The following is a 26,285-nucleotide window of genomic DNA, read 5'->3' on the forward strand; positions in this document are numbered from 1 at the left end:
ATTGGTGGAACTGTACTCCAGGAGACTGATGAGGCCAGGGACTTGGGAGTGTTGGTGGATAGGGAGATGAAGTTTAGGGGGCACATTGCAAAAGTAGCTAAATCAGCTCATCAACTCACTTGGTTGTTGAAAAATACCTTGATGAGCAGAGACAAGCAAGTTATTGTACCTCTGTACCGAGCCTTGATAAGACCTCATCTCAACTCCTGTGCCCAGATTTGGTCACCTAGGTTCCTTCTTGATGGGGAGGAGGTGGAGAGGATCCAGTGGCGAGTGACTAAGATGATAGCAGGTCTATGGAATGAACCATATGAGAACAGGTTGAAGATTTGTGGGTTGCAGAAATTAGTTGATAGGGGGAAAAGGGAAGATATGATCGAGACATTCAAATTGCTAAAGGGTTTCTATAGGATTAATTCAGAGGATATTTTTGAGATCCGGACTGGTGGTGGTGGGAGAACTAGGGGGACACCTATGGAAGCAGGGCAAGAGTGTGGTTAGCAGGGTGTTAGAGCAGAGCTGGTTCTTTACTTTTAGAGTGGTAAATGAGTGGAATAAGCTGCCAGAGTCTGTTGTGGGTGCTATGACGGTGAGCAAGTTCAAGGCAAGGTATGATAGATACCATGAGATTGTCGTATAGTTGTGTGGACATGATGTTTAGGACCTCCCTTGATGTAGTCTAAGGATTCCCTGGAGTCAACCATAATAATAGTAATAATTATGCAAGTAGCTGCTGCAAAACTTTTATACCTCCATACTTAAGCATTTCTGGTCAAATATCATCTACTTCAGCTGTATTTCCACATTTCAAGTTTTTGATGGCTTTTTCTGCCTCAAGTTGATATGTACTCCACTTTTCATTCCTCTTGAAAATTTTCTATTAGTGTTCTGCCACTGCTAGGTTCATTTAACAGTCTTTCAAAGTAGCTACTCCAAACATCTAGAATATGCTTATCTTCAGTTTTCATGTTACCTTTATCATCTTTAATTCCTTTTACAGTGTTCTTTCCTCCATTTCTAAGCTTCTTCAATAGTCTACAGAATATTTTGCCAACTTCCTGATATTCATTTACCATATTCTTCCCTGACTTTTGTTTACCTACTTTTACACACAGCTTAGCTCTCTTACATTTTTCTCTGTATTCTTTTAGGGCATCTGCTGACTTACTTGCTAGAAACTTTTGGAATGCTTTCTTCTTTAACTTCTTGTGTCCTCCATGATGTTCTTATTTTTCTACCCTTGCAGACAACTTCACCACATACCTTCCCAGCTGACTCAATCAATTTTCAGTTTGCCACTGAGACTCCAATATTTGGTTCTAGTTTTCAATTCGTTTCATTTTTAATTCAATAATGTTTGTATTGTCGAGTCTACAATTTACTTGTAAAAGCTGCTCAACTTTAATTATTTTTAAAACTTTCTTACATATTGTTCTTTTCAATGTGATCTCCATTTTTATCCTACTTAGTACTAAGTAATGGTCACTTCCAATTTTAAATCCTTTGTACATTCTTGTATCTTGAACGAGCATGATATCTCTATCAACAATGACGTAGTCAATAAGGCTTTTCTTATTTCTTGTGTCTTCTCTCAATGTAAACTTATGCACATCTTTATGATGAAATGTGATGTTAGTAATTACTAGTCTGTGTCCTGAGCAGAAATCCAATAAACACCATTAGCTTTGTCGCTTTCTCCAAATTTTCCCAAAATGTTCATATATGCCTGGTGGGGGTCATTTCCTACTCTGCTGTTCAGCTCTCCAATAAGGACTAACTTTTCCATTTTGTTTATGCCAACTGCCTGCATTAGTGACTCAAAAATTTCCTCTACCTTCCTTAAGAGAATCTTCTGTGGGGGACCATGGACACAAATAAGTTTCACTGTCCATGTAACCATTTTGAAGTTTGCCTGCATAACTCTACATGGAACTGCCTTCGAATGAAGAAGTTTATCTTCATGTTTGGTGTTAAAAGCTATCCCTACTCCTTCCTTTCCTAGATCATTATTGCTTGAAAATAACATCCTATACTTATTTAGTAAGATATTACCTGTTTTTGTCTTCGTCTTATTAATGCCAATTATGTCCATGTCGTACTTTTCCAATTCTTCTGCAAGTTCGATTCCTTTTCATTAATACTCCTCATATTGATGGTTCCTATCGCAAATTCTTCAATTCTTCTTCTTCTAGAGATTAAATTGGAGCATGTTCCAGTAGCTGACTTTTCACTGTTAGCCCTGGTTCCCTGATGAAAACAGTGAGGGCCATGTTCCAGCCAGCATGAAATCTCTTCATGTTGTATCATCATATGCCTTCGTGGTTTAAGCCAATGGAGAATATAAAAATAGTCATAATTTAAAATTATTAATATTTTTACAAATTGTTTATGTTAGTACATTATTAGTTTTGGTTTCATAATACATATTGTCAGCACTTGGAATGTGCACATTATTTATGTTATTTTGTCAAAATGAAATGCGAAGCATTTAAAAAAAAAAAGTACTTACTGGATTTGAATAGTTGTGTTATTTTAAAAAATTTTATTGTGGTCTAAAATTATTAAGTGCTGTGTTTTGTAAAGACATTCTCGTAATGCTAACGGAGACGACACGTCAGCCATTATACATAACTTCTTGTTTGCCACTTTCATGGAGTGCACATGCTCACCAAGGAGTTTGATGGGCGATTGACAGAGAGAGCGTTCGGTATTGAGGTAAAAAAAACAAGAGCGCGTTCGATATGAAAGAACGGAGGATAAACAAGAGAGAGCTAATGGAAGTTTAAGAACACGGGCCAGCAAAATTTTGTTCTTAGGAAATTAAGTTTTTATGTGACAGTCAGGGACATATTAATAGAAGATTCCAAAAAAGGAATCGTAGAATTGTGAGCCTTTAAAGTGGAGTAGTTAAGACTGTAAATAAGTACTGGTAAATAAAAGAAATATTGCAATTGACGTTCTATAGGAATGTTCGTGGAAACGCTGATTGAAAAATTTCATCTGTTTTAAGGACACAGGATCTGTTATTTCTACTGGAAAAGAAGACGGAATTCAGAAACTTAAATAAAACACTAGAAGAAATCTTTTTTGCTGGTACAAAAATTGAATTGAATTGCATGAGGTAAGAGTACCTATGCTTCGGTGAATTCAGAATATCTTACTTCAGAATCAGGAGGAATAATCTGTGCTATATAAGGGTGATGAGAAAGGATTCTATGGAAAAAGAAGAGAATCTTATATCTTCGGAAAAAAGGCCTTAACAAAGAAACTGACTATGAACAGTTTGTTATTGTATAAACAAGGTGTTTAGTCAGACATGATTAAGTATATGTTAAACAAATCAAGAATGAGTTAGAAGAGAATGGTTGATCTCTAAAGTGTAAGTTTATTTTAAAAGGCCTTGGATCCAGTTAATTTTTTAGTTAGTTGTGTAATTTTATTTGAAGTGTATATATTGTTTTTGTTTTATTAAATGTGTATATTTTGTATTTGGTCTTGAGTCAGTGATTTTTCAGATTCTGAAAGAATTAGTAAAAAGTCATTGCACCAATCGGAATTGAACCCTTGTGCATATAAAAACACTCAGAAATTAGAAATAATTGTTAAAGAGAAAATCTCATAACAAATGAGGACTATTAATAAAAAAATTAATAAATAATCCCCCTCTTTATAACAATTAGTAATAGAGATCAAATATATCATTATAACAATATCATCATATGCCTTATTGGTTTAAGCCAATGGAGAATACAATTTGGTCATCTAAGTCCCAAATTGCCAGCCCATCCTCATTTGTTCAGTACCAATAGATACCACTGATGAGGGTGCACAATGTGAAGGTAAGGTTAGAAGCTGCAGTCGGTTCTCTGCATTCCTGAAAAGTGACATGGAGGTCTCCTCCCAGTTATTTGGCTTTGACCCTTAAGCGACATTAAACACTTGTTACAGCAAATAAGGACCTTAACTGATTTTTTTTTTTTTTTCAACTGCTCAATATATTACTCTGCTTCTTCAGTATTGTTACTGGTAGTTTCTCTAGACATTAACATTATGACATCGCTATCAAGTAATGAAAACCACCTGGATTATATTTTGATTTTGCCTTTTAAAAGGGCTTCTTACCATTGTCTAAATAATCATTAAGCTTAGTAGAGTGTACTTTTAAATTTGGTCTTCCATATACATGGTTGACAATTTTTCCATGTCATAAATGATACCAGAATTCCTATGTTATCATCATTATTGATTTAAAGAGATAGATTCTTTCATATGTTCTGTTATACAGGCAGCACCCTTCACAACTGTATTGATTGTGGTATGAGACCAAGTTCACATTCTATAGTTAAGTTTGTCTACCTTCACATTTCTTTATAATTTTCATTTATCTTTAGATCAATTTTGGAATGTTTACCCAAGTTCATTTTTTTCATTTCCCCCTCCCTTCATGATTGTACTCTTCTGCAGAGAACATGAACATACAGCATGCCAGTTTTCAAAGCAATACTGAGCAACAAGCATATATACACTCACATGGGCTATTTATCTTGTACTCATTGCAAGATGACATGCAAATAATGTATGCATGTTAAGTGCAATTTTTATAATCCACAATTTTTCTATAACTCTAAGAATAAATGGTGAAAGTCTGAATTTTACACAAGTCAAATTTAGGTAAGTCAGCATCTGCCTGTGCTCATACACACAATGAATGAAATTAGCAATATTTGAGTTCCTCAACCAACAAGATAAATGAAATACACAAAAAGTGAGTTGAATACAAGGGTATTTGAACTTACATGGTCATATGTTTCTTTTCAGCAAGGATAGCATCATTTGGTTTCAACCCATATCTGAAATTTAAAAAAGCAATCTTAAATTCAACAAACACATATAATGATAACAAAAGAGAGGCCAATGAAATTATGAACAAGATGTAATTTGTATTAGGAAAGTGTTCAAGTTATCTTTGAAACTTCAAATCATAACCATAAAACATAGCACTTAAGTTTTTTTTATTATTAAAAGAGACCTCCAGGGAGTCAGGAACTCATCAAGGGAGGCCACATACTACATGCAGTATGTGGCTATCATATCTAGATAGCTATCATAGTCATTCTTGAATTCATTCACACTGCTAGCACTCAACATCCAATGGAAATCTATTTCAATTACACACCACCCTATGAGAGAAAAATCTAGCCCTCACATCCTTCTTGTCCTTTTCCCACGCTGCATAAATTGAAAATTTCAATCAATTGAAATCATGTGTGACCCTTTCAGAAGTTTGTAAGTCTCATTTCATATCCCCGCCCCCAATCTTTCTCCTGTTTGCTAGTATCTATCTGCAGTCTGCAAATTCTCAATCTGTCTCCATAATCAATATTCCACAATCATGATATAATTTTTAACACTCTCCTTTGCACTCTCTCCACTGTATCAGAATCAACAACAGAAACCAAGAGACTAAACCTGTGCACAACAGACGAAGTGAGGTCTTACCAAGGCCTTGTAAAGAGGCAAAATGACATCCTCATCTTTATATGTGAACGGTCATTTCAGCATTGAAATTATCTTCTGAGTTGTATTTGCAATCTTTGCTACATGACCCTAAACTTCAACTCTTATCTACTAACACTCCCAGATCCCTATCCTCAGTTTCTTCTAGCATAATCCCACCAATATAATATGACATTGGATATATAATCACACCAAAGTGAACAACTTTTCATTTGCTGACATCCATTTTTCCATGCCCAAAATTTCAACCTATTCAAATCATCCTATAAGTACTGCATATCAGCAGCACTCCTGATTACCCTACGTATCTCTACACCATCAGCAAATAGCTGTATGTCACTTGTCAAATCCTCCCCAATATCATTAATATACAGATTGAATAACAGTGGACCAAGCACTGATCCTTGCGGTACACCACTGGTTACCTTAAATCTTGCAGACTCACATTTCATGTATACCAATTTCTGATATCTGTCAATCAGCCATCCTCTTATCCACACTAATATTCTCCAAATCATGCAAGTCTACCATGCTGTATTCTGTCAAAAGCCATAGAAAATCCAAAAAGTATCATGGTGTATCCATTCCACTTGTCTAGTTCAATGGTAACATCGTTATAGAATGTGAGCAAGTTGTTAAAACATGACCTTCTCTCAGTAAACCCATGTTGCTCATTGCAGAGATCCACTGTCAACCCATTTCTGAATAAGAGCCCTAACTAATTTTTCCAAAATCTTCACCACCACTCCTGAGATACTAATTAGTCAATAGTTGGATATATAAGTCTTTGCACCACCACCACCATTGTGCAATGGAATTACCATACATTCTTTCCATTGCTGGGAAATCTTTCCTATTCTGAGACTCATATTAAACAGCCTGGTCAATGGAATAGTCAGTTCAGCTGAACACTCTTTTAGCACACGTGCTGATATCCCATCAGTCCCTATTGGTGAATTCTTATTCAGTTTGTGCAAAAGTTCTAATACCTCATCATGAGTTTCTTCATCCAGCAAAGAGGTAGCAGTGAGGTGAGCTCAATGTGGAATACACCAGGTTGGTAGATTTTAACAAAATGGGCATTCATAGTTGAACAACCTCTTCTGCGTCTGTAAACCTCACACCATCTGCATTTAGAAGAGTTACTCTTTCATATTCATTCTTTTTTTTTTTTACTTGCAGCATATTAATAGAATTCTTGTGGGTTGTCTTCAGCATGCAGAGTCAGTTTCTTTTCATACTCAAGACTGCTTTCTGTACAACAGTTGTGACTATTCTAGCCTGCGGCTTATAATTTTCATAACGGACATCATCCTTATGCACACAGTATTCCTTCCATATCATCGTTTTCTTACGAATCTCTTGCTTAATAAGGTTACACATCCATTTTACTCATACTCTATTTATTCTTCGAACTCTCAGGACACATTCTGATATCGCATCATTTAAGTATTGTTTAAATGCTTCCCATGCTTCTCGTTTATACCCATGAATATCGACCAAAATGTTTCTTTTGGTCGATATTCTTCGATATTCGATACTGTCAATATTCTTCCCATCCAGCAATCGATCTTATTCCACTGAACTCAGTATATCCCCCCCTCGGTTGGTTAAAATTTCCTGCTTTGTAGTTCAGCACGTAACCTTTTCTGAATAGAACATTCATAAACTTAGTCATTTCCCAAGAGAGTACCATGATCACTGTCACCAGGAGGAGGCAGAATAGTTAGGTCTTGAACTGAAATGCCGTCTGACACTATAATCAAATCTAACACTCTTTGACCTTGAGTTCCTTCTGTCACATGCTGCTTGAGGAAGTTGTACTGCACCAGGTCAATAAATGCATTTTCATTCTTCTCATGAGATTCTATTGCTCTTTTTGTGCTCATCTTTTCTATTTGGTGATGCCTTTCTTCATCACTAGCAATCGATCCACCAGGTTTGTAACAAAACCCCACTATGTAATTGTTCTTGTAAGATTCCAAACTCACACCAGATGGCTTCAAACTTATTGTCACATGAAATACTGTTAGTAGTAGTACTGCAATCATAGGCAGAACCGGCACTAGGGTCTTTGCCGACAGCGTGCAATTTCTATCTAAGCACCCACAGTAACGATCCGGGTGTGTGTGGTTCTTTTATGATAATAAAAATTTAAATGATTTGAAATTTCTTAAATAAATTTTGACAGAACAGCCACACGTTGGTTCACTAAATGTAATGAATCCGAGGTGTTGACTAGGCAGGATAATCGTTAAAAACCAGAATATTCAAAAAATTCTTAAAAGTTAAAGCAAATTTTGACAAAGACACTTCACTTTAATGGTTGAATATAACTATACAGGGATTATAGCCTTCTCACCAATCCAAATCGCTAACAGAATTAAAATGACTTTTAATTCAAGTTAAAATTTATTTGAACTAAAGTTTAAAAAATTCTTTCATTTTACAAGTTACTAAATTCTTAGTAACTTATAAAAATTATTAAAAAACGTTTACAAGTGGAACTATCTTTTAGGAAAATAAAAGAAACTCAAGATAGATGAGAAAATAAAAGAATTCAGAATAATTAGAACATTTAATATAAGTATTCAAAAAATAACATATTTACAGAATAACATAAAATAAATTAAATTACATAAATATGCTTGAAATTTTTTTTATTAAATTTTATCAAATTCCTGACATGTACCCTCAAGGTTATTAAAATTTTATCATCAAATTCCTGACATGTACCTTCAAGGGGTGTACAGGATATGATAGTACTACATGAAAAAAATTACATCATTACTAATTTCCTATCTACAATTTTCCTCCAAATCAGTCTGTTATTTGTCAAGGCTCCAACATTATCAGATCTTATATTTCTATAGTCTAAGGCACTTTGTACCATATCAACCCACCTATATCTTGTTCTTCCTCTGGGTGGTTTTCCTGCCAACCTGGCAGAAAACACTCTTTTTCTAATCTTTCCTCACCCATTCTGTTTAAGTGACCATACCACTTCAGATTAGCTCTGCTAACGCATTAATGGATGCTGACAATGTCAAGTTCTTTCCTAATATTCTCGTTTTTAATATGATATTACCATTCATGCCATCAGTTCACACCTCTAATCTTTCTCAGGGCTCTCATATCTGCAGTCCCTAGTCTTTGGTCAAGTGTTTTACTTCTGATCCAGCTCTCAGATCCATAAGTTAAAACTGGTTTGAACACTGTCTCGTATACAGCTAATTTAGTGTTCCGACTAATTTCTCTCTTATTCCATATGAATTTATTCAATTGACTTCCCACCATACCAGCTTTGTTTTGTTGATTCTGTTGTCTATATTTAATTGACCATCTTCACTAAAATATCGTGCCCAAGTAGCTGAAATGTTTTACTTGTTCCATGAGTTCCCCGTTCATAACACAGTTGACATTTTCAACAATTCTACCTATTTTCATTGTCTTTGTCTTTTTAATGCTGACCTTCATACCATATCTATTACAACAGTTATTCAATTTAGTCAGGGAATCTTGCAAACTTGTAGCGGATTTATTTAGAAGCATAACATCATCTGCATAAAACAAAGAGCTGACATTAACATCTCCAATTCTGATATCATGTTTAATACCACTTTCCTTCATAATGTGATCCATATAGATAATGAATAACAGAGGGGATAATGTACATCCTTGTCTGACACAAGATTTAACATTAAACCACCTTCCTGTACTTCCTTCAATTCTAACTGCTGACTTACAGCTCAAATAAAGACTAAAAGACTGATTAAAATATTTAATTTTTCCGAAGAATTTATTTTCATTAGTTAATACTAGTCGGAATGCGCAAGTATGGGTTTGGTTCGGGGGGGGGGGGGGGGGGGGTAGCGAACAGTGGGGTGGGGGGAGAAATCATGCTTGTCACTGAATGTGATATATGAGGAGGTGGGAAAAGAGAAAAATATTAAACTCATATGCCTAACTCTCATGTTGTTGTTATTATTATTCGGAAGAAAGAAAGTACTAGATCTGTTGGTCAACATACTAGAGCACTAAAAATTTATAAAAAGTACTAGATGTGGTCACCCTAGTAGTGTCTTCTTTCATTGAACTTCAGTACCAGTTTTAAATTCTTGTTCTCCATCCACCTCTTCGCTCAGTTCTTTTGCCGCTTTTAGAACTTCTTTAAAATTTGTATGTGATCGATACTCTTGTAAGAATATTTTTAATCGATAGATTGTAAAGCATTGCAAGTGTAATGTTCATATTTTTGTTTTGAAGCATTTTACTCACAGGATTTATTCTGTTAAGTAAATCATGCCAAGTTATAAGACAGCAAATAAATTTGTAGTCCTTTATTTTAGCACATAATATTCGTGCTTCATGCTGAGTTTCTTTATTGAAATTTTCATTACTTAAAATTTCAAAAAGTGCATCGTAAATTTATCCTAACTGATATTGTAGAGTGCGGATTGCATTAATTTTACTTTTCCATCGCGTTTTTGATGGCTGTTAAATTTTTTATGAACTTTAAAAGTATTGCCCAATGTTTGTAAGAGAATAAAAAGAAATTGTATATTTCTTGAATAACTGCAAAGAAACTAATTGTATCTGCATTCACTTTGGCTGCATCGTTAATGATTAAATTTAGAGTATGAGCAGCACATGGCACATAAAAAGCTCGAGGATTTTTGTTCAAAAGGAAATTTTGGAGCCATATTTTTTCCCTTTCATATTTGCCCCATTGTCATACCCTTGACCTCGCATGTCTTCAATGGGAATGTTCCATTTTTCCACTTGTTCCATTATTGTTGCACATAAACCACGTCCTGTGGAATCAGATATATCTACAAAACCTAAAACATTTTCCCTGATCTTGACAATTCCATTGTCACAGGAACCAAAGCGAATAATAATGGTCATTTGTTCTGTTTTATTTGCATCAGGTGTGCAGTCTAAAATTATGGAATAATATTTAGATTTTCGAATTGATAATACAATTGTATCCCTAATTGCTTTACTTAGTTTCCAATATTTCATTTTGACTGTCTTTACTCAAATAATGTACTCTATTATTTCGTTGTAGGGTAATTTCAACATGATTTTTCCATAACAGGATAAAACTTTGCAAACAGTTTGACTAATTTTAAAAAATTGCCGTTATTCCTTTCATATAATTTATCAGATGATCCAAGAAAAGCTAAATTTTGGCTACCAAGGAATTTTATAATTTCAATCAAGCAATCTGAAACACTCATCCAATGTTTCTTTTCCATTTCATACATACTTTGAGTCTGGCAATCAATAGTAGTTTTGTTTTTTTAAATTTTTATCAAGTTCCTTCCATTTTAAGAAATTTTTCATGCGAGTTAAATTAGTCTCATGTGTATGCAAAGTTGTACTTACATTTCTCCAATCGTTATAACCTTTTACAAGACTACTTGATTCAGTAGGTGCAAAAAGTTTGCAACAAAAGCAAAAAATAGCATTTAAGGTTTCGGAATAAATGAGTCATGTTCTTAGCACAAGCTCCCCGTTTTCCATTTTTCTATTATAATACATGTCACCAAATTTATGACCATATGTATCTCTGGGATATATTATATTTTTCTTTTGAACAGGCCCCATTTCAATTAAAATAACTCTTAATTTTTCATCAATATTTCCCCATTCACCTGGATCGTCTAAATTCACTAACACTAAATTTACACGAAACTAACAATGTGTTAGTTTCATGGTCAACTACAACTAAATCTCCTAACTGTTTTTCACTTAAATAATGCATCGTTATCTTGTTCAATAGTTGCATTAGTACTTTATGCAAACTGCATGATATGCACTGTTCTTCAACTCTGATTTCTAATGTATCGAGATGGTTACAATCTGCATCAGAATATTTTAATATTTTAACAAATTTATTAAGACCCCCAGTTTGTATCTTAATATCTGCTTTTTTTGCAGCATGACGCTTACGATTTTGTGCACCGGATAACTTTTTAATTTTTGATTCCATTTCTATTTTATACCCACAAGAAATTATTACACACAACAACACAGAGACGGAATAATAGTCCACACTGGACTACTGTCAGTAGCCTGCTGAGATGCATACCATATGACTGGTTAACTAGCAATAAATGTTTTGTACAAAAATTCGTTTCTGCACGAAAACTGTTCACGATTTCACTTTAGATAGACTGCAGTATACACAACATTCTGCAGGCAAGCATTTAGCCTGCTCTCGTTGCAAAATTGTAAACAGCTGGCTGATCAAAGAGATAATATATATATATTTTTTTTTTTTATTCGGTGTATCCGGCCTTATTTATTTTAATATTGATTACTCTAAGAATTTTTTGTTTTTATGATAAAAATTTTGTTTCTTAAAAATGAACTTATGAACCCTGCCCCTGGTGCCCTCTTTGTAGCAGTGCTTGCATGCAACTGCATGCCTGCTTCCACTGGCCCTTATCATAGGTCTCAACTCTAACTGGATTCAAGTCATCTGATATCAGCACACCCCACACACCTCCTCTCCTCTCTATCCTTCCTAAAAATGCTGTACCCTTTACACTCAATACCAGTTAGTATGTCTGATTCTGATAGCCAGGTCTCATTAATGCCTACAAATTGAGGTCCCAACATATTGGCTAAGGCAACAAACTCTACCCCTTTGTTTCTGATACTCCTAGCATTCGTGTACAGACATAATAATCTAACTGCATGTTTTTTTTTTTTTGTGTGTACTCTTGTCTGCAGTCTTCATGACACAGTTGGACAACTTGCAGATAGCTATTCTTCTCTAGTGAGAGCTCCTGATGAGAAGTGTTATTTTAAGTTATCATTGACAATTTTGCTTGAATATTACATAGTTTTGTTTGCTTTTCATATCTTAGTGTGTCTGTTTGTGTATTTTGGTGCTGTTTCAATTATTAATTCGATAAGATATGATAGCACATAGCTCCGGTAAGAAGAAAATAGCAGCTAGTAATAATGGCTTGCCATCTTTGTCAATAACAGTAACATAAAGGAGATTATTCAGTGTACTATCTGCGAAATGTATGCATTGCAGAGAGCGGTTGGAGTATGGTTAGATGAAGATATTGGAGTGAATGTGTGCAGAAAATGTAAGGAAAATGAGGAATTAAAATGCGTTTCAGGTTGTGAATGCGATGTTTTTGTCAAATTTCAGAATGTAGAAAATAGCAATATGATAAGAAATTGCGAGGTTGTACCAGAGAGCTGTGAGGGCTTGAATGTAGAAAGTGTGAATGAAGGTATTAATACAGAGCAAATTAATGGTTTAACAGATAATAAAAAAAGATGAGATAGATGCAATGAGTGAGATTGCGCTTGAGTGGAGTGACACGTAGAGCAAAGCGGCAGCTGGAGCATATGCACAAATGTCTACCGAGTGTACCAGCCAATAAAAAAAAATTATGATAGGAAAAATAAGGGTATAACTGCGATCGTAAACAAAATGAAGGAGCGAGTGCTGTATGGAGATTCGTTAGTATGAGGTGTGATAGTAGAGAATTTGACAAAATCATACCAACCTGGTGCGACTGTAAAAATTCGATGTAGCATCATAATTTTTCCAAAGTTTTATTGCATCGACCTTTTACAGGAGTCGCATCCAAAATTCACAAAAGGTAAACTTGTAAATTTTATATGTAAATAAACAGCCCATATAAATGAGCCCAGAAAAATTAGCATGATAATGTGTAAATAGAAGATATGTGAATATGCAGTTCAAGGGAAAATGCCCTAGAAATCAGAAATATGTTAGAATTTTTCTATGTAAGAAAATACCAAAGCCCATCTATAGAGACCCAGAGGAATTAAACATGCTAGAATAGAGTAAACAAATATCTTAAAATAGAAGTTCAAGGGCAATACTTTAGAATTTGCAAATGTATTTGATGTTATCACTTAGTATTGGGTGAAAAACCTATTGTAACCAAAGCAGTCCGATACTGCCTTCAAGGTCGATAGCAAAAGAGAGCGGTATACATCGGAAGCTGTTACGCTATGCTGTAAAAAGGATTAAACATACACTTCAGGGAGATCTAGAAGTCTGCACTTTCTAGAAGTGCAAGAGTTTGCACGTGAGAGGTACAGGGGTCTCAGACCTTAATTCAAAGTTTACAAGGGAATATCAGGGGTCTAAAACCTTCGCGCAGGGTCCCACGAGAAGCCAAATAAAAGGATAATAGAAGGACTATCGAGCATCGGCAGAGTTGACGCCAGGAGAAAAGGAGGGAGTCGATCAATGGACTACGTTAGATCCCGGATGAAGTCATGGAGGATAACCAGAGGCGAAACCTTACAGAGCGAATAGCGGCCCAGGACTGGATGACAAAGCCTTGAATGTCAGACCTTACGTCCAAGTGCCTACTACGCCGGAAGATCTCACTCCAGCCCTGCAAGAAATTCCAGAGAACACAGTGTCCATAAAACGTCTAAAGTGATAGATCTAGCCCTAGCATACAGGGGGATCCAGAATAAGTCTATAAAGAAAATACGACTAAGTACATTGCACCTATGGAGGAGTCACGCGAGTTGAATTTTGTTACAAAAGCTTCTTTTTATTTATTAGGTGAAGGACTTTAGAAAGACTGAATTCATAGACATGCTATATACATCAGATTGAATACTTGTTTGCAAAGAGAGGATCTGTTTTTAAAGTAATTGTAAGACATTAATGAGAAATTTAACTTATGTTGTATTGTAAAGAAATGGTTCAGAAGAACTGACAAGATTATAGAATTAAGAAGTATAATGCTATGAGAAGTATTTTTTGCTTAAAGAGTGTTATAATTTAAGTGAAGGTTGGAATTGGAGATTATAATTAATCAAAAGCATGGAAATTCCTAAACTGTAATTGGGCTGATAGTTAATAGTTATCTAATTTAATTGTTTAATAATTTACGTCATTAGTATTTGTTGCATACCTAAGAATTTGTCCTGTATGATTTTTTTTTGTGCTTAGCTTAGAGAGGAAAGGAAAGTAGCATCCTTTTAGTGCATATCTTGTATTGATGTTTTAGTATAAATAAACATGTTTGTTATAATTAAAAGAGTGCTGTCTGATCTTTTTCACAACTGCTCTGTTCTCAAAATAAACCGATCCTGTGAGCGGGATAGATAGGAATTTGGTACGAATTTTGAGTTAAGAATTAGCCATGACTGTATATAATTATAAAGGAGAAACTTTGCTGGAAGTATAATTAATTTCTTATGCTATTTGGAGAACTTTAGTGGCACAGCTAGTAATAATCAAATAAATTTCTAATATTCTCCAGCAAAAGGAAAGAATACTGAAAGTAGAGAAAGGGAAATAAGATTAACTGAGTATATGAAAGGGAAAAGATAAGGTTAAAGTTTAACAAATAAAAATTATAGAGGCCAAGGATAAAGAAAGCAATATTATACAACTAGTAGAGAGGATAAATAAAGAAATATCATATTACAAAATACACAACTGAAGATAAGATAGAAAAAAGTAAAAAATATTACAAAGGCACAGCATCATCGAAAGGATAAACAAATAGACAGAATAAAATAAATAAGAATAAATAAATAATAGAAAAAAAAAAACACTTATTACACGACCATTAAGGACGTAAGTGAGTCTATTAGGGAGCAAAAGCAAAGAGTGAAAGAAATGATAGTTGTGGCAGGGACGAATGATTTGAAAGGAGATAAAATGGAAATGATAGAGGACCTGAATGAACTGTTTGAGGTAGCAAAAGAAAAGAGTGACAGAGTTAGGATGATTAGTCTTTTGCCATGGTATGACAGTGAAGAGTTTAGGAGGGCCATAATTGCAAATGACTTTATGCGTGGGTTATGCATGACGAGTGGTGTGGAATTTGTGGATGTGTGGAGTGAGTTCGACGGGTGAAAGGATCTATATAAGATGGTTTGCATTTGAATGAATTTGGTGTCAGGAGACTTGAAAAAGTGTTGTTGAATGAAGTGGATGTGCAGAATCAGGGAAAGTAGATTTATTAAGGGGGTGGGGGGAAGTAGATATGTAGACCTTAGGGAGGCAGTTGAGTGTATGAATGAGTATAATATGACCGAGCGATTAAGGACACCAGAATGGGATAGTTAGTATAAGGCATCAAAATGGGAATGGGGCCAATGGAGGTCTGCACTTCATGTATACTAATGCTAGGAGTATTAGAAATAAGAAGGAAGAATTTTTGGCCTTGGTTGGCACTTCCAGACCACAGGTTATTGGCATTAGTGAAACATGGATGACAGAAGATGATATAGCTATTGGAATTGAATGCGAGGGGTATAGTGTGTTCGGGAATGACAAGGAGAATAAAATGGGGGGAGGAGTATTATTGATGATAGCTGATGAGCTGCAGTTAAGGATAATAGAAGATGAATTGCAGGATAGAGAAAAGAGCACATTTGAAACCATTTTGTGTGAGATAGGAAAAGAAAGTGGAGATAGTATGCATAAGCAAACAGAAGAAATGAGTGGAAGGAGGATAATTATTATAGGAGATTTCAACTATGGCAGCATTGATTGGAGGGAGGAGAGGACACATGGGAGGAAGGAATTGGATTTTATGCGGTTATTAAGGGATAACTATCTGCGACAGCACGTAATGGAAAATACTACGGGTTAGAAAGTGCTCGACTTAGTAATTGCATCTGAGGATCTGACTAACGAATATGACCACATTGCCACCATTTGGTGAGAGTGATCATAGGGTCTTAACTTGGGAGGTGACTAAAGGTGTGGAAATGTACCCTGTCTTAATTTACAATTAAGACACGGTACATGTGGAATTATCAGGCTGGTAAGTATGACAAGCTTAGGAGTTTGATTGGTTCAGTGCCATATCATGTAAAACTGCAAGGGCTGGATGTTGATAGTGCATGGGAGGCGGTTAAGAAGTGTTTGCAGGAGGCAATGGCTGACTGTATACCGAGAGTGCGAATAATAAATCAAGTAAGGATTAAATGTATGATTAACACCATTAAGCTTGAGCTGCAAAAAAAGAAACAACTGTGGAGGGAATTTACGGATTATGAAAGAACATTAGCCATGCAGGCTAAAGAGAATCCCAAACAGTTTTTTCGATATGTTACAAGTAAAAGAAAAAATGTATATGGCAGAATGATTTTAAAGAATGCCAATGGTAGGGAGGTAACCGAATCAGTTGATATAGTAGAATTACTGAGTGAGCACTTGGCAAGAGTATATCATCCTGGTTGTGACATTGCAGAAATGGAAGAACCAACAGCTTATACGGGAATTGTGGTGAATGAAGTGGAGATGAATAGTCTATTACAAAACCTCAATATCAATTCATCTGCAGGATGATGGTATACCAGCTCGTGTCATACGAGAAGTGGCTAAAGAATTGTCAGTGCCTTTGACCATTTTGCTTAATTTGAGTCTCAGGTCTGGGTTAGTCCCAAGGGGGTGGAAAGAGGGGAAAATAGTTGAAAATTACCAGCCGAACAGTATATCAGGAATTGTCAAGGTCTTGGAGAAAATAGTCAAGAAAAAAATACAGGATTGGATAGATGAAAATGGGATACTGTATGGGGGACAACATGGTTTTATGAAGGGTAGATCATGCCTCAGTAACTTGCTCACGTTTTCTAACACAGTGACTGCTGAACTGGATAAGGGTAATGGGTTTAGAGTAATTCTACCGGAGCTTGCTAAGGCCATTGACAGGATATCACATGGAATTCTAATCAGTAAGCAGCATATGGGGATGGATATAGGGTTGGTGAGATGGATAGGAGGGTGGTTGATGGAGAGATATCAGAGAGTGGTTTATTCAGGAGTAGAGTCCAAAAGACAGGCTGTGACTAGGGTGTGCCGCAGGGTTCTGTTCTTGGACCACTAATTTTCAATTTGTTCATTAACGATATAGGTAAGGATCTGAGAGGAAGTGTTCACTTGTTCGCTGATGATGCAAAGTTGGGTAGAGCAATAGTGAGTGCACAGGATGTCAAAATTTTGCAAGATGATTTGGATAGTTTGGAGGATTGGGCAAAGGAAAATGGATGTCAATTTAATGTGGCAAAGTGTAAGGTTATGCATTTTGGGGTGAAAAGATTAGCAGCAGTATATCACATTGGTGGAACCGTACTCCAGGAGATTGATGAGGCTAGGGATTTGGGAGTGTTGGTGGATAGGGAGCACATTGCAAAAGTGACTAAATCAGCTCATCAAATCACTTGGTTGCTGAAAAATACTTTAACAGGCAGAGACAAACAGGTTATTGTTCCTCTGTTTCGAGCCTTGATAAGACCCCATCCAGACTACGGAGCCCAGATATGGGTGCCAGTGTTTCTTCTCGATGGGGAGGAGGTGGAAAGGATCCAGAGATGAGTGACCAAGATGATTGCAGGACTATGGAATGAACCTTGCGAGAACAGGTTGAAGATTTGTGGGCTGCAGAAATTGGTTGATAGGCGAAAAAGGGGTGATATGATTGAGACATTCAAATTACTGAAGGGTTTCTATAAGATTAATTCAGAAGATATTTTTGAGAATAGGACTGGTAGTGGGAGGACTGGAGGCCATACATGGAAGCTGGGCAAGAATGTGGTTAACAAGGGTGTTAGAGCTAGGGTTTTTACTTGGAGAGTGGTAAATGAGTGGAATAAGCTGGCAGAGTGTGTTGTGGGTGCCATGACTGTAAATGAGTTCAAGGTGAAGTATGATAGATACTGTGTGAATGTTGAATAGTTCTTGACATGATGTTGGGCCTCCCTCGATGAGTCTAAGGACTCCTTGGAGCTGCCCGTAATAATAATAATCTTTGCACGTTTGATGGATCCGAACCCGATGAACACAAATTCTAAATCGTTCTCTCCTCATCAACATTTCCAAGAAATGTTGATGAAAGTAAGCCCATTCCCATTAAGTTCATTAACACAATAATATAACATTGTTGCTCTTACACTCACATTCCTCCTTTTATAATTTAGTTAGTTTTACTTAAGTATTTTCTCTTTTCAGTGGTAGCTTTTACACAAATCAATATTAAAAACCTTTGTGTAAATCGTGTAAGAATTTATTAATGATCTAAAGGAAATTCCATATTTCATATGTTATTAAATGATTGAAATGATTTTCACTGTTTTTATTTCTAATGGTATATCAGTGCTGGGTACAAGCACAGGTAATCAACTATATTTGGTTGTGTGAATTTTTCCAACTTTAACATGTTCTCATTTGACTGATTTTCATTGAGGTCTGATCAGAAAAAAACAGAAAAAAATGCAGAAAAAAACAGATATTTACAACTGCTAATTCATAACAGTGTCTGGTTCTATTTATCTTTCTTCTGCCTCTCTCAATAATGATCAATATTTCAACCACTTCACTTATCAAATTTCCCATTATTATTGTAAACTGATGAAGCAAAACCATAACCTTGTAATTACACTATAAGCATTTGATTGCAAATTTCATTTAGTGTTGCACTATAAATAAGTTGGCATTTAAATTTAATGGTGACGGCTGAAATGTAGTTTAGGATAGTTGCTGTTCAGATCTGAAACCTTGGTACTGAAGTAATGTAGGAGATGATTACAAAACATCTATAGAGCACAACCTGATTAAGCTGGGTTCAAGTCTTGCTGTGTTGAATATTCTGTTCTCTAAGTGTTAAATATATAGAAATGAGCTTAAATATATATATATTATAATCTCATCTCAATGTTTGTATATTTTTGCTTGTGAAATAATCTGCACAAATCGTGCATCAGAATAATTCAAATATCAGGTGGAGGAGGAGACTAAGCTAATGGGAATTAATTCCCATTAGTTCTAAATGGTGAAATTTAGAGCTAATGGGAATTAAAATCAAGAGGTAATCATGCCTGAATTTAAAGCTGAAGTTTTTTTTTTAATTTTTTATTTTTTTTAAATAGACAGAATTTAGACCTTTAAAAAGTAGGGCAAGTGCTTAAGGGTCAAACTGTATAACTGAGAGAAGAACTCTGCATAGCCTTTAAAGGAACCGACAAAGGGCTTCTGACCAAATGTCTAATCCTCACCTTCTTGTGATGCACCCTGTTGGGTATCTACCCGGATATTGAACAAACGATGATAGGCTGGCAATTTGAGATTCAGCTGACCAAATTGTATTCTTATGGACTGAAACAAAAATACAATATGATAGTACAACATGACAGAATTTCATGCCGGTGGGGTGGTCGCCCGGTTAAACAAGGCCCCCATTGTTTTCGCCAGGGAACCAGGACGAACAGTGAAAAGTCAGCAACTGGAACAAATCCTAAAACACACCCCAACTCTACATTCCCAGAGTTAAAGATCAGGACTATCAACATAAGAAGCCTGAATGGCAAAGAAATGGAGCTATCTGAAGAATTGGATAAGTACTAGATCGACATAATAGGGGTGACTGAAACAAAAAAGACAAAAACTGGTGAGATCTTTCTGAGCAATAAATACAAAATGTTATATTCAGAATGTTATATTTCATATCCTCTGTACGCTCTGATGGAGTGTACAGAGGATATGAAATTGATCACTATTTAGTCTTGAGCAGGATAAAATTGAATTTCATTTTGAAAAGAACCTGTAAGAAAGTTTTAAAGCGAATAAAAATTGAGCAGCTCTCAGATGTGAACTGCAGACTAAAATACACAAACATGATTGAAGAAAATATTAAAGAGTTTGAGAACAGAAACCAAACCTTGTAGATTCATGACAAGCCTTGAAGAAAACACTGATTCAGCCAGAGAGGCATGTGGTGAGGTTGTGTGCAAGGATAGAAAAATCAGAACTCCATGGTGGACACAGGAAGTTCAAGAGACAGTGAAGAAAAAGAAGAAAGCATATCAAAAGTGCCTGGCAAATGAGTCAGCTTGTGCTCTTAGAGAATACAGAGACAAATGTAAGAAAGCCAAACACTGCGTAAAATTAGCTAAACAAAAGTCATTGGAAGACTTTGGTAAGAACACAGAAAATAAATATCAAGAAAGTGGCAAGATATTCTGGAGGTTGTTGAAGAAGAAGCTCAGAAATGGAGGAAAGAGTGTTGTAAAAGGAATTAGAGATGATAAAGGTGACATGAAGGATATCTTTTTCTTCCATTTTCAAGTATGGAGTAATTACTTCGAAAAATTGCTAAATGAAACAAGCAGCGATAGCAGTGGTAAAAAGACACTCAACAGGCATACGGTCAGGAACACATATCCACACTTGAAGTAGAAAAAGCCATCCAAGGCTTGAAATGTGTAAAGACAGCAGGAATAGATGATATTTGACCAGAAATGCTGAAGTATGGAGGTATAAAAGTCTTAGAGTGGCTGCACTGCATAGTTCAGAAGGCCTGTACAGAGGGACGAATTCCCAACGATTGGAGTACAGCTCTCATAGTAAAGTTTTGTCTGTGAAAAATTTTAAATTATTTTCACAGACAAAAGTCATTCAGAATAGCTTGGCTTTAAGGGAACACACCAACCAGTTTGATCATCAATACATTTTATATATATATAGCTAATTCTCTTTTTACATAGCTTTTTTTTTTTTTTTTTTTACACAAATTCGAAATAACACAGTTTAGAAAACAAAAGCAATTCTATTTTTACACAGAATATTTTGATTTGACAGGGTTCAAATGCCACTTATTTTTAACAGTAGGGCGATGTAAGTTAACCTGTGGCCTGTTTCAGTGTTTGATACTCCAGATACTAAATTTAATCTTAGTATCTAAGAGAAACTTTACATGCCTTTTCACTCGAAGCTACAGTATACTTTGATTTTTTTATATGAAATTATTAACAAAAATAACAGTTACAAACAGTTTATAAGTTACAGCTAAACACCAAAACATAGATATATGCAGAGAGCAACGACATCATAAGCAACTAGTTTACAAAAACTGCAAACCAACTGATTCACAGGAGCATCATGTTGCTAAAAGTTATATGAACAAATGAAGTGTTATATAATAGGCACTGGTCATAATTGAAAAGTGCTAAATAAACAGATCTTTGTAAGGCAAAGCATTGTAAGATGGCATAATTAATTCCTTATGGATTACAACATTACAGTAAGCAAACTGTAAACAGTAATTATAGTAAGCAGCATTACAGATTAAACAACAACCATCCAAGGACCGATCCCCAAGGTACACCACTGGCCACCTTAAATCTGGTATATTCACACTCAATCATATACCACTTTCTAATGCCTATCCATCAGCCAACCACTTATCCAAGTCAAAAGTTTATATTCCAATCCCATATTCTCCAGTTTATGCAGAACCATACTTATGCACAGATGCATTAGGCTCTAGCTGGGCCCCCGAAAAATTAGGATCCCAAACAATAGGGGCATGGAGCACTCTAGTGCCTCGGGAAAAGTGTAAGTACGGCCCTGAGTTTATGCAATAGCACCACAGTGTATCTATTTCCTTTATCTAATTCAGTCATAAAATTATTATAAAATATGAACAAACTACTAAAACATAAGTCCCTTTAGTAAAATTTAAGAACACTCTGTTCTTTGCAGTATACAGCTTATCTGTCAACCAATTTCTGTTCTTAACTTCTCTAAAATCTTCACATTTGTTTTTGCATCATACTTGGATAATGGAACCATCATAAATTCTTTCCATTTGTGAGGTATCTTCCTGGGATGAGACCAAAGTTATACAAACATGTCAAGGGCCAAGACAGTTTGACTGGACTCTCTATTAGCATAAGTACTGATATCCCATTTGACCTTACTGTCAAATTTTTATCCAGGTTATGCAACAGCTCTTGAACCTCATTCTTATGCACCTCAGTCTCTTCATTCAACATAATGGCAGCACTGTATGTCATGTTACATACCTGGTCAACAGATTTTAATGAATGAACACTCATTATTTGAACAGTCTCATCTGCTTCTGACACAAGGGTGCCATCTGAATTCAGTCAAGTTACTGTTACACATTTGTTCTTTCTTTTACTTGCAACATAATAATAAAATTCTTCTGAGTTGCCTTTAGTATGCACAACTAATCTCTTTTCATACTCCAATTTAGTTTTCTATACAATAGTTGTAACTTTTCTGGCTGCACTTTATATATTTCATAACTCCTCTCACTCTTATTCTCATGGTATTCTTTCCACATCATCCTATGAATCTCTTGCTAAAGGTTGCATATCCATTCCACTCAAATCCTATTTGTTTTTCAAACTCTAAGGACACGTTCAAAGCTTCTCATGCATTGATGATATCCTTTGCATTTAGTATACTCAAGAGAATACTAATTTGCCTAAGCATTTCCTGCTCATCTATATTCCTTGGTCTGTAGCAACATCACACTAAATATCTTGTCTAGAGCCGGCGCTAGGGTCTTTGGCACCCGCATGCAATTTCTATCTAAGCGCCCCTGTAACGATCCGGGAGAGTGTGGTTCTTTTACGATAATAAAAATTTTAATTATTTGAAATTTCTTAATTAAATTTTGACAGAACAGCCACACGTTGGTTCGCTAAATATAACGAACCGGGGGTGTTGGCTAGGCAGGATAATCGTTAAAAACCAGAATATTCAAAAAATTCTGAAAAGTTAAAGCAAATTTTGATAAAGCTACTTCACTTTAATTGTTGAATATAATGATACAGGGATTATAGCCTTTTCACCGACCCGAATAGCTAACAAAATTAAAATAAATTTTAATTAAAGTTAAAATTCATTTAAACTAAAGTTTAAAAAATTCTTGCATTTTACAAGTTACTAAATTTTTAGTAACTTATAAAAATTATTAAAAAATTTTTACAAGTGGAACTATCTTTTAGGAAAATAAAAGAAACTCAAAATAGATGAGAAAATAAGAAAAGAATTCAGAAATAATTACAACATTTAATATAAGTATTCAAAAAATGACATCTTTACAGAATAACAGAAAATAAATTAAATTACATAAATATACTTGAAATTTTTTTATTAAAATTTCAAGGTTTTTGATTTCATATTCACAAAATTAGAAATAATGGTCTTAACGTTTAATTTAAAGAGGATTTGAAATTGGAAGTGATCACTATTTAGTCTTGAGCAGGATAAAATTGAATTTCATATTGAAAAGAATAACATGTAAGAAAGTTTTAAAGCGAATAAAAGTTAAGCAGCTTTCAGATGTGAACTGTAGACTAAAATACAGAAATATTATTGAAAAGAAAATGAAAGAGTTTGAGATCAGGAATCAAAACTTGGAGATTCAGTGGCAAACTCTGAAGAAAACATTGATTGATTCTGCCAGAGAGGCATGTGGTGAGGTTGTGTGCAAGGATAAAAAAATCAGAACTCCCTGGTGGACACAGGAAGTTAAAGAGGCAGTGAAGGAAAAGAAGAAAGCATATCAAAAGTTCCTGGCAAATAAGTCAGCTTTTACTCTTACAGAATACAGAGACAAATGTAAGAGCTAAACAGTGTGTAAAACTAGCTAAACAAAAGTCATGGGAGGACTTTGGCAAGAATATAGAAAATAAATATCAAGAAGGTGGCAAAATATTCTGGAGGTTGTTGAAGAAGCTTAGGAATGGAGGAAAGAGTGCTGTAAAAGGAATTAGAGATGATAAAGATGAAATGAAAACAGGAGAAAAAGATATCCTTGAAGTATGGAGTAATTACTTTGAAAAACTGCTAAATGAAACAAGCAGTGATGACAGCACAGTGATAAAAAAACACTGACCAGGCATGCAATCAGGAATACATATCCATACTTGAAGTAGAAAAAGCCATCAATGGCTTAAAATGTGGAAAGGCAGCAGGAGTAGATGATATTCGACCAGAAATGCTGAAGTATGGTGGTATAAGAGTCTTACAGTGGCTGCACTGCATAGTTCAGAAAGCCTGGACAGAGGGACGAATTCCCGATGATTGGAGTAGATCTCTCATAGTACCCATATATAAAAAGGGAAATAAAACTGAATGTGAGAATTACAGAGGTATTTCCCTACTGAGTGTTCCTGGCAAGATCTATGCAAGTATACTTGAGAAACGGTTGAGAAGAATTGTGGAAGAAAAGCTTGGTGAAGAACAAGCTGGATTCAGGCCAAATAGAGGCTGTCAGGATCGGATCTTCACTTTACGACAAATAGTCGAGAAAGCATGGGAATATAACAAAGATCTGTATTTAAGTTTTGTCGATTTGGAAAAGGCATATGACAAGGTGCCAAGAGAGAAGCTATTCAATATGCTGCAGTTATATGGTGTCAATGGGGCATTATATCAAGCAATACTTAGTCTTTATTTGAGTTGTGAGTCAGCAGTTAGAAATGAAGGACGTACAGGAAGATGGTTTAATGTTAAATCTGGTGTGAGACAAGGATGTACATTATCCCCTCTGTTATTCATTATCTATATGGATCACATTATGAAGGAATGTGGTATTAAACCTGATATCAAAATTGGAGATGTTAATGTCAGCTCTTTGCTTTATGCGGATGATGTTATACTTCTAAATAAATCCGCTACAAGTCTGCAAGATTCTCTGACTAAATTGAATAGCTGTTGTAATAGATATGGTATGAAGGTCAGCAATAAAAAGACAAAGACAATGAAAATAGGCAGAATCATTGAAAATGTCAACTGTGTTGTGAATGGAGAACCTGTGGAACAAGTAAAACAATTCAGCTACTTAGGCACAATTTTTACTGAAGATGGTAAACTAAATATAGAAATAGACAACAGAATCAGCAAAGCTGGTATCGTGGGAAGTCAATTGAATAAATTCATATGGAATTAGAAAGAAATTAGTCGGATCACTAAATTAGCTGTATACAAGACTGTGTTCAAACCAATTTTAACTTATGGATCTGAGAGCTGGGTCAGAAGTAAAACACTTGACCAAAGACTAGAGACTGCAGAGATATGAGAGTACTGAGAAAGATTAGAGGCGTGAACAGATGGCATCAATGGCAATATCATATTAAAAATGAGGATATTAGGAAAGAACTTGGCATTGTCAGCATCCAGGAATGCGTCAGCAGAGCTAATCTCAGATGGTATGGTCACTTAAATAGAATGGGAGAGGAAAGATTAGCAAAACAAGTGTTCTCTGCCAGGCTGGCAGGAAAACGACCCAGAGGAAGACCAAGATATAGGTGGATTGATACGGTACAAAGTGCCTTAGACGATAGAAATATAAGATCTGATAATGTTGGAGTCTTGACAAGTAACAGACTGATTTGGAGGAAATAGATAGGAAGTTAGTAATGATGTAATTTTTTCATGTAGTACTGTCATATCCTGTACACCCCTTGAGGGTACATGGCAGGAATTTGATGATGATGATGATGTTTAATTCCGTGCATATATCATTTTCAATATCTATTAATGGCAAACTAACAAGCCTTTTTTGTGATGACATACTTGTTCTTAAGTAGGTTTTAATCAATTTCAACTTGGAAAAGGAACGTTCACTGCTCACTACATTAACAGGTAAGGTTAATAGTATTCTTAAAGCAATTGAAAAGTTAAGGAAAGATAAATTATTGGAGAAAATAAAATTAAGAATATCGAAAGGGCTTTTGAATATTTAAATTATCCTTCCGAAAAATATTCCGGAAAGCACACAACTCGTCATATAGTTCTAGTGCATTTACGTCTTTATTGTCGCAGTCCTTCAAGAGAATCTCTAAATCATCACAATTTTTTCTTAAATCTTCGTTGTTAAATTGTAGTAACCTATACAAGAAATTGAAATTATCATAATATGTTTTTAGTTGTTTAAAACGTTCTATTAACGAACACATTGCAACGTCTA

General features: G+C 35.2%; 1 protein-coding gene across 1 annotated transcript in view; it reads right to left on the reverse strand.

The window, feature by feature from the left end:
- LOC150096285 (adenosine kinase-like) overlaps window positions 1-26,285 on the reverse strand; it is a 286,808-nt gene that overhangs the window by 217,214 nt on the left and 43,309 nt on the right. Inside the window, exon 3 of the mRNA XM_090409587.1 lies at window positions 4,797-4,850. Coding sequence (XP_090265713.1) covers window positions 4,797-4,850 — 54 coding nt within the window. The remainder of the gene's footprint in view (window positions 1-4,796; window positions 4,851-26,285) is intronic.

The sequence above is a fragment of the Typopeltis vanoorti genome, chromosome 19, assembly GCF_054136105.1.
Source record: "Typopeltis vanoorti isolate ZY-2024b chromosome 19, IOZ_Tvanoo_1.0, whole genome shotgun sequence".
In the NCBI taxonomy this organism is placed as follows: Eukaryota; Metazoa; Arthropoda; class Arachnida; order Uropygi; family Thelyphonidae; genus Typopeltis; species Typopeltis vanoorti.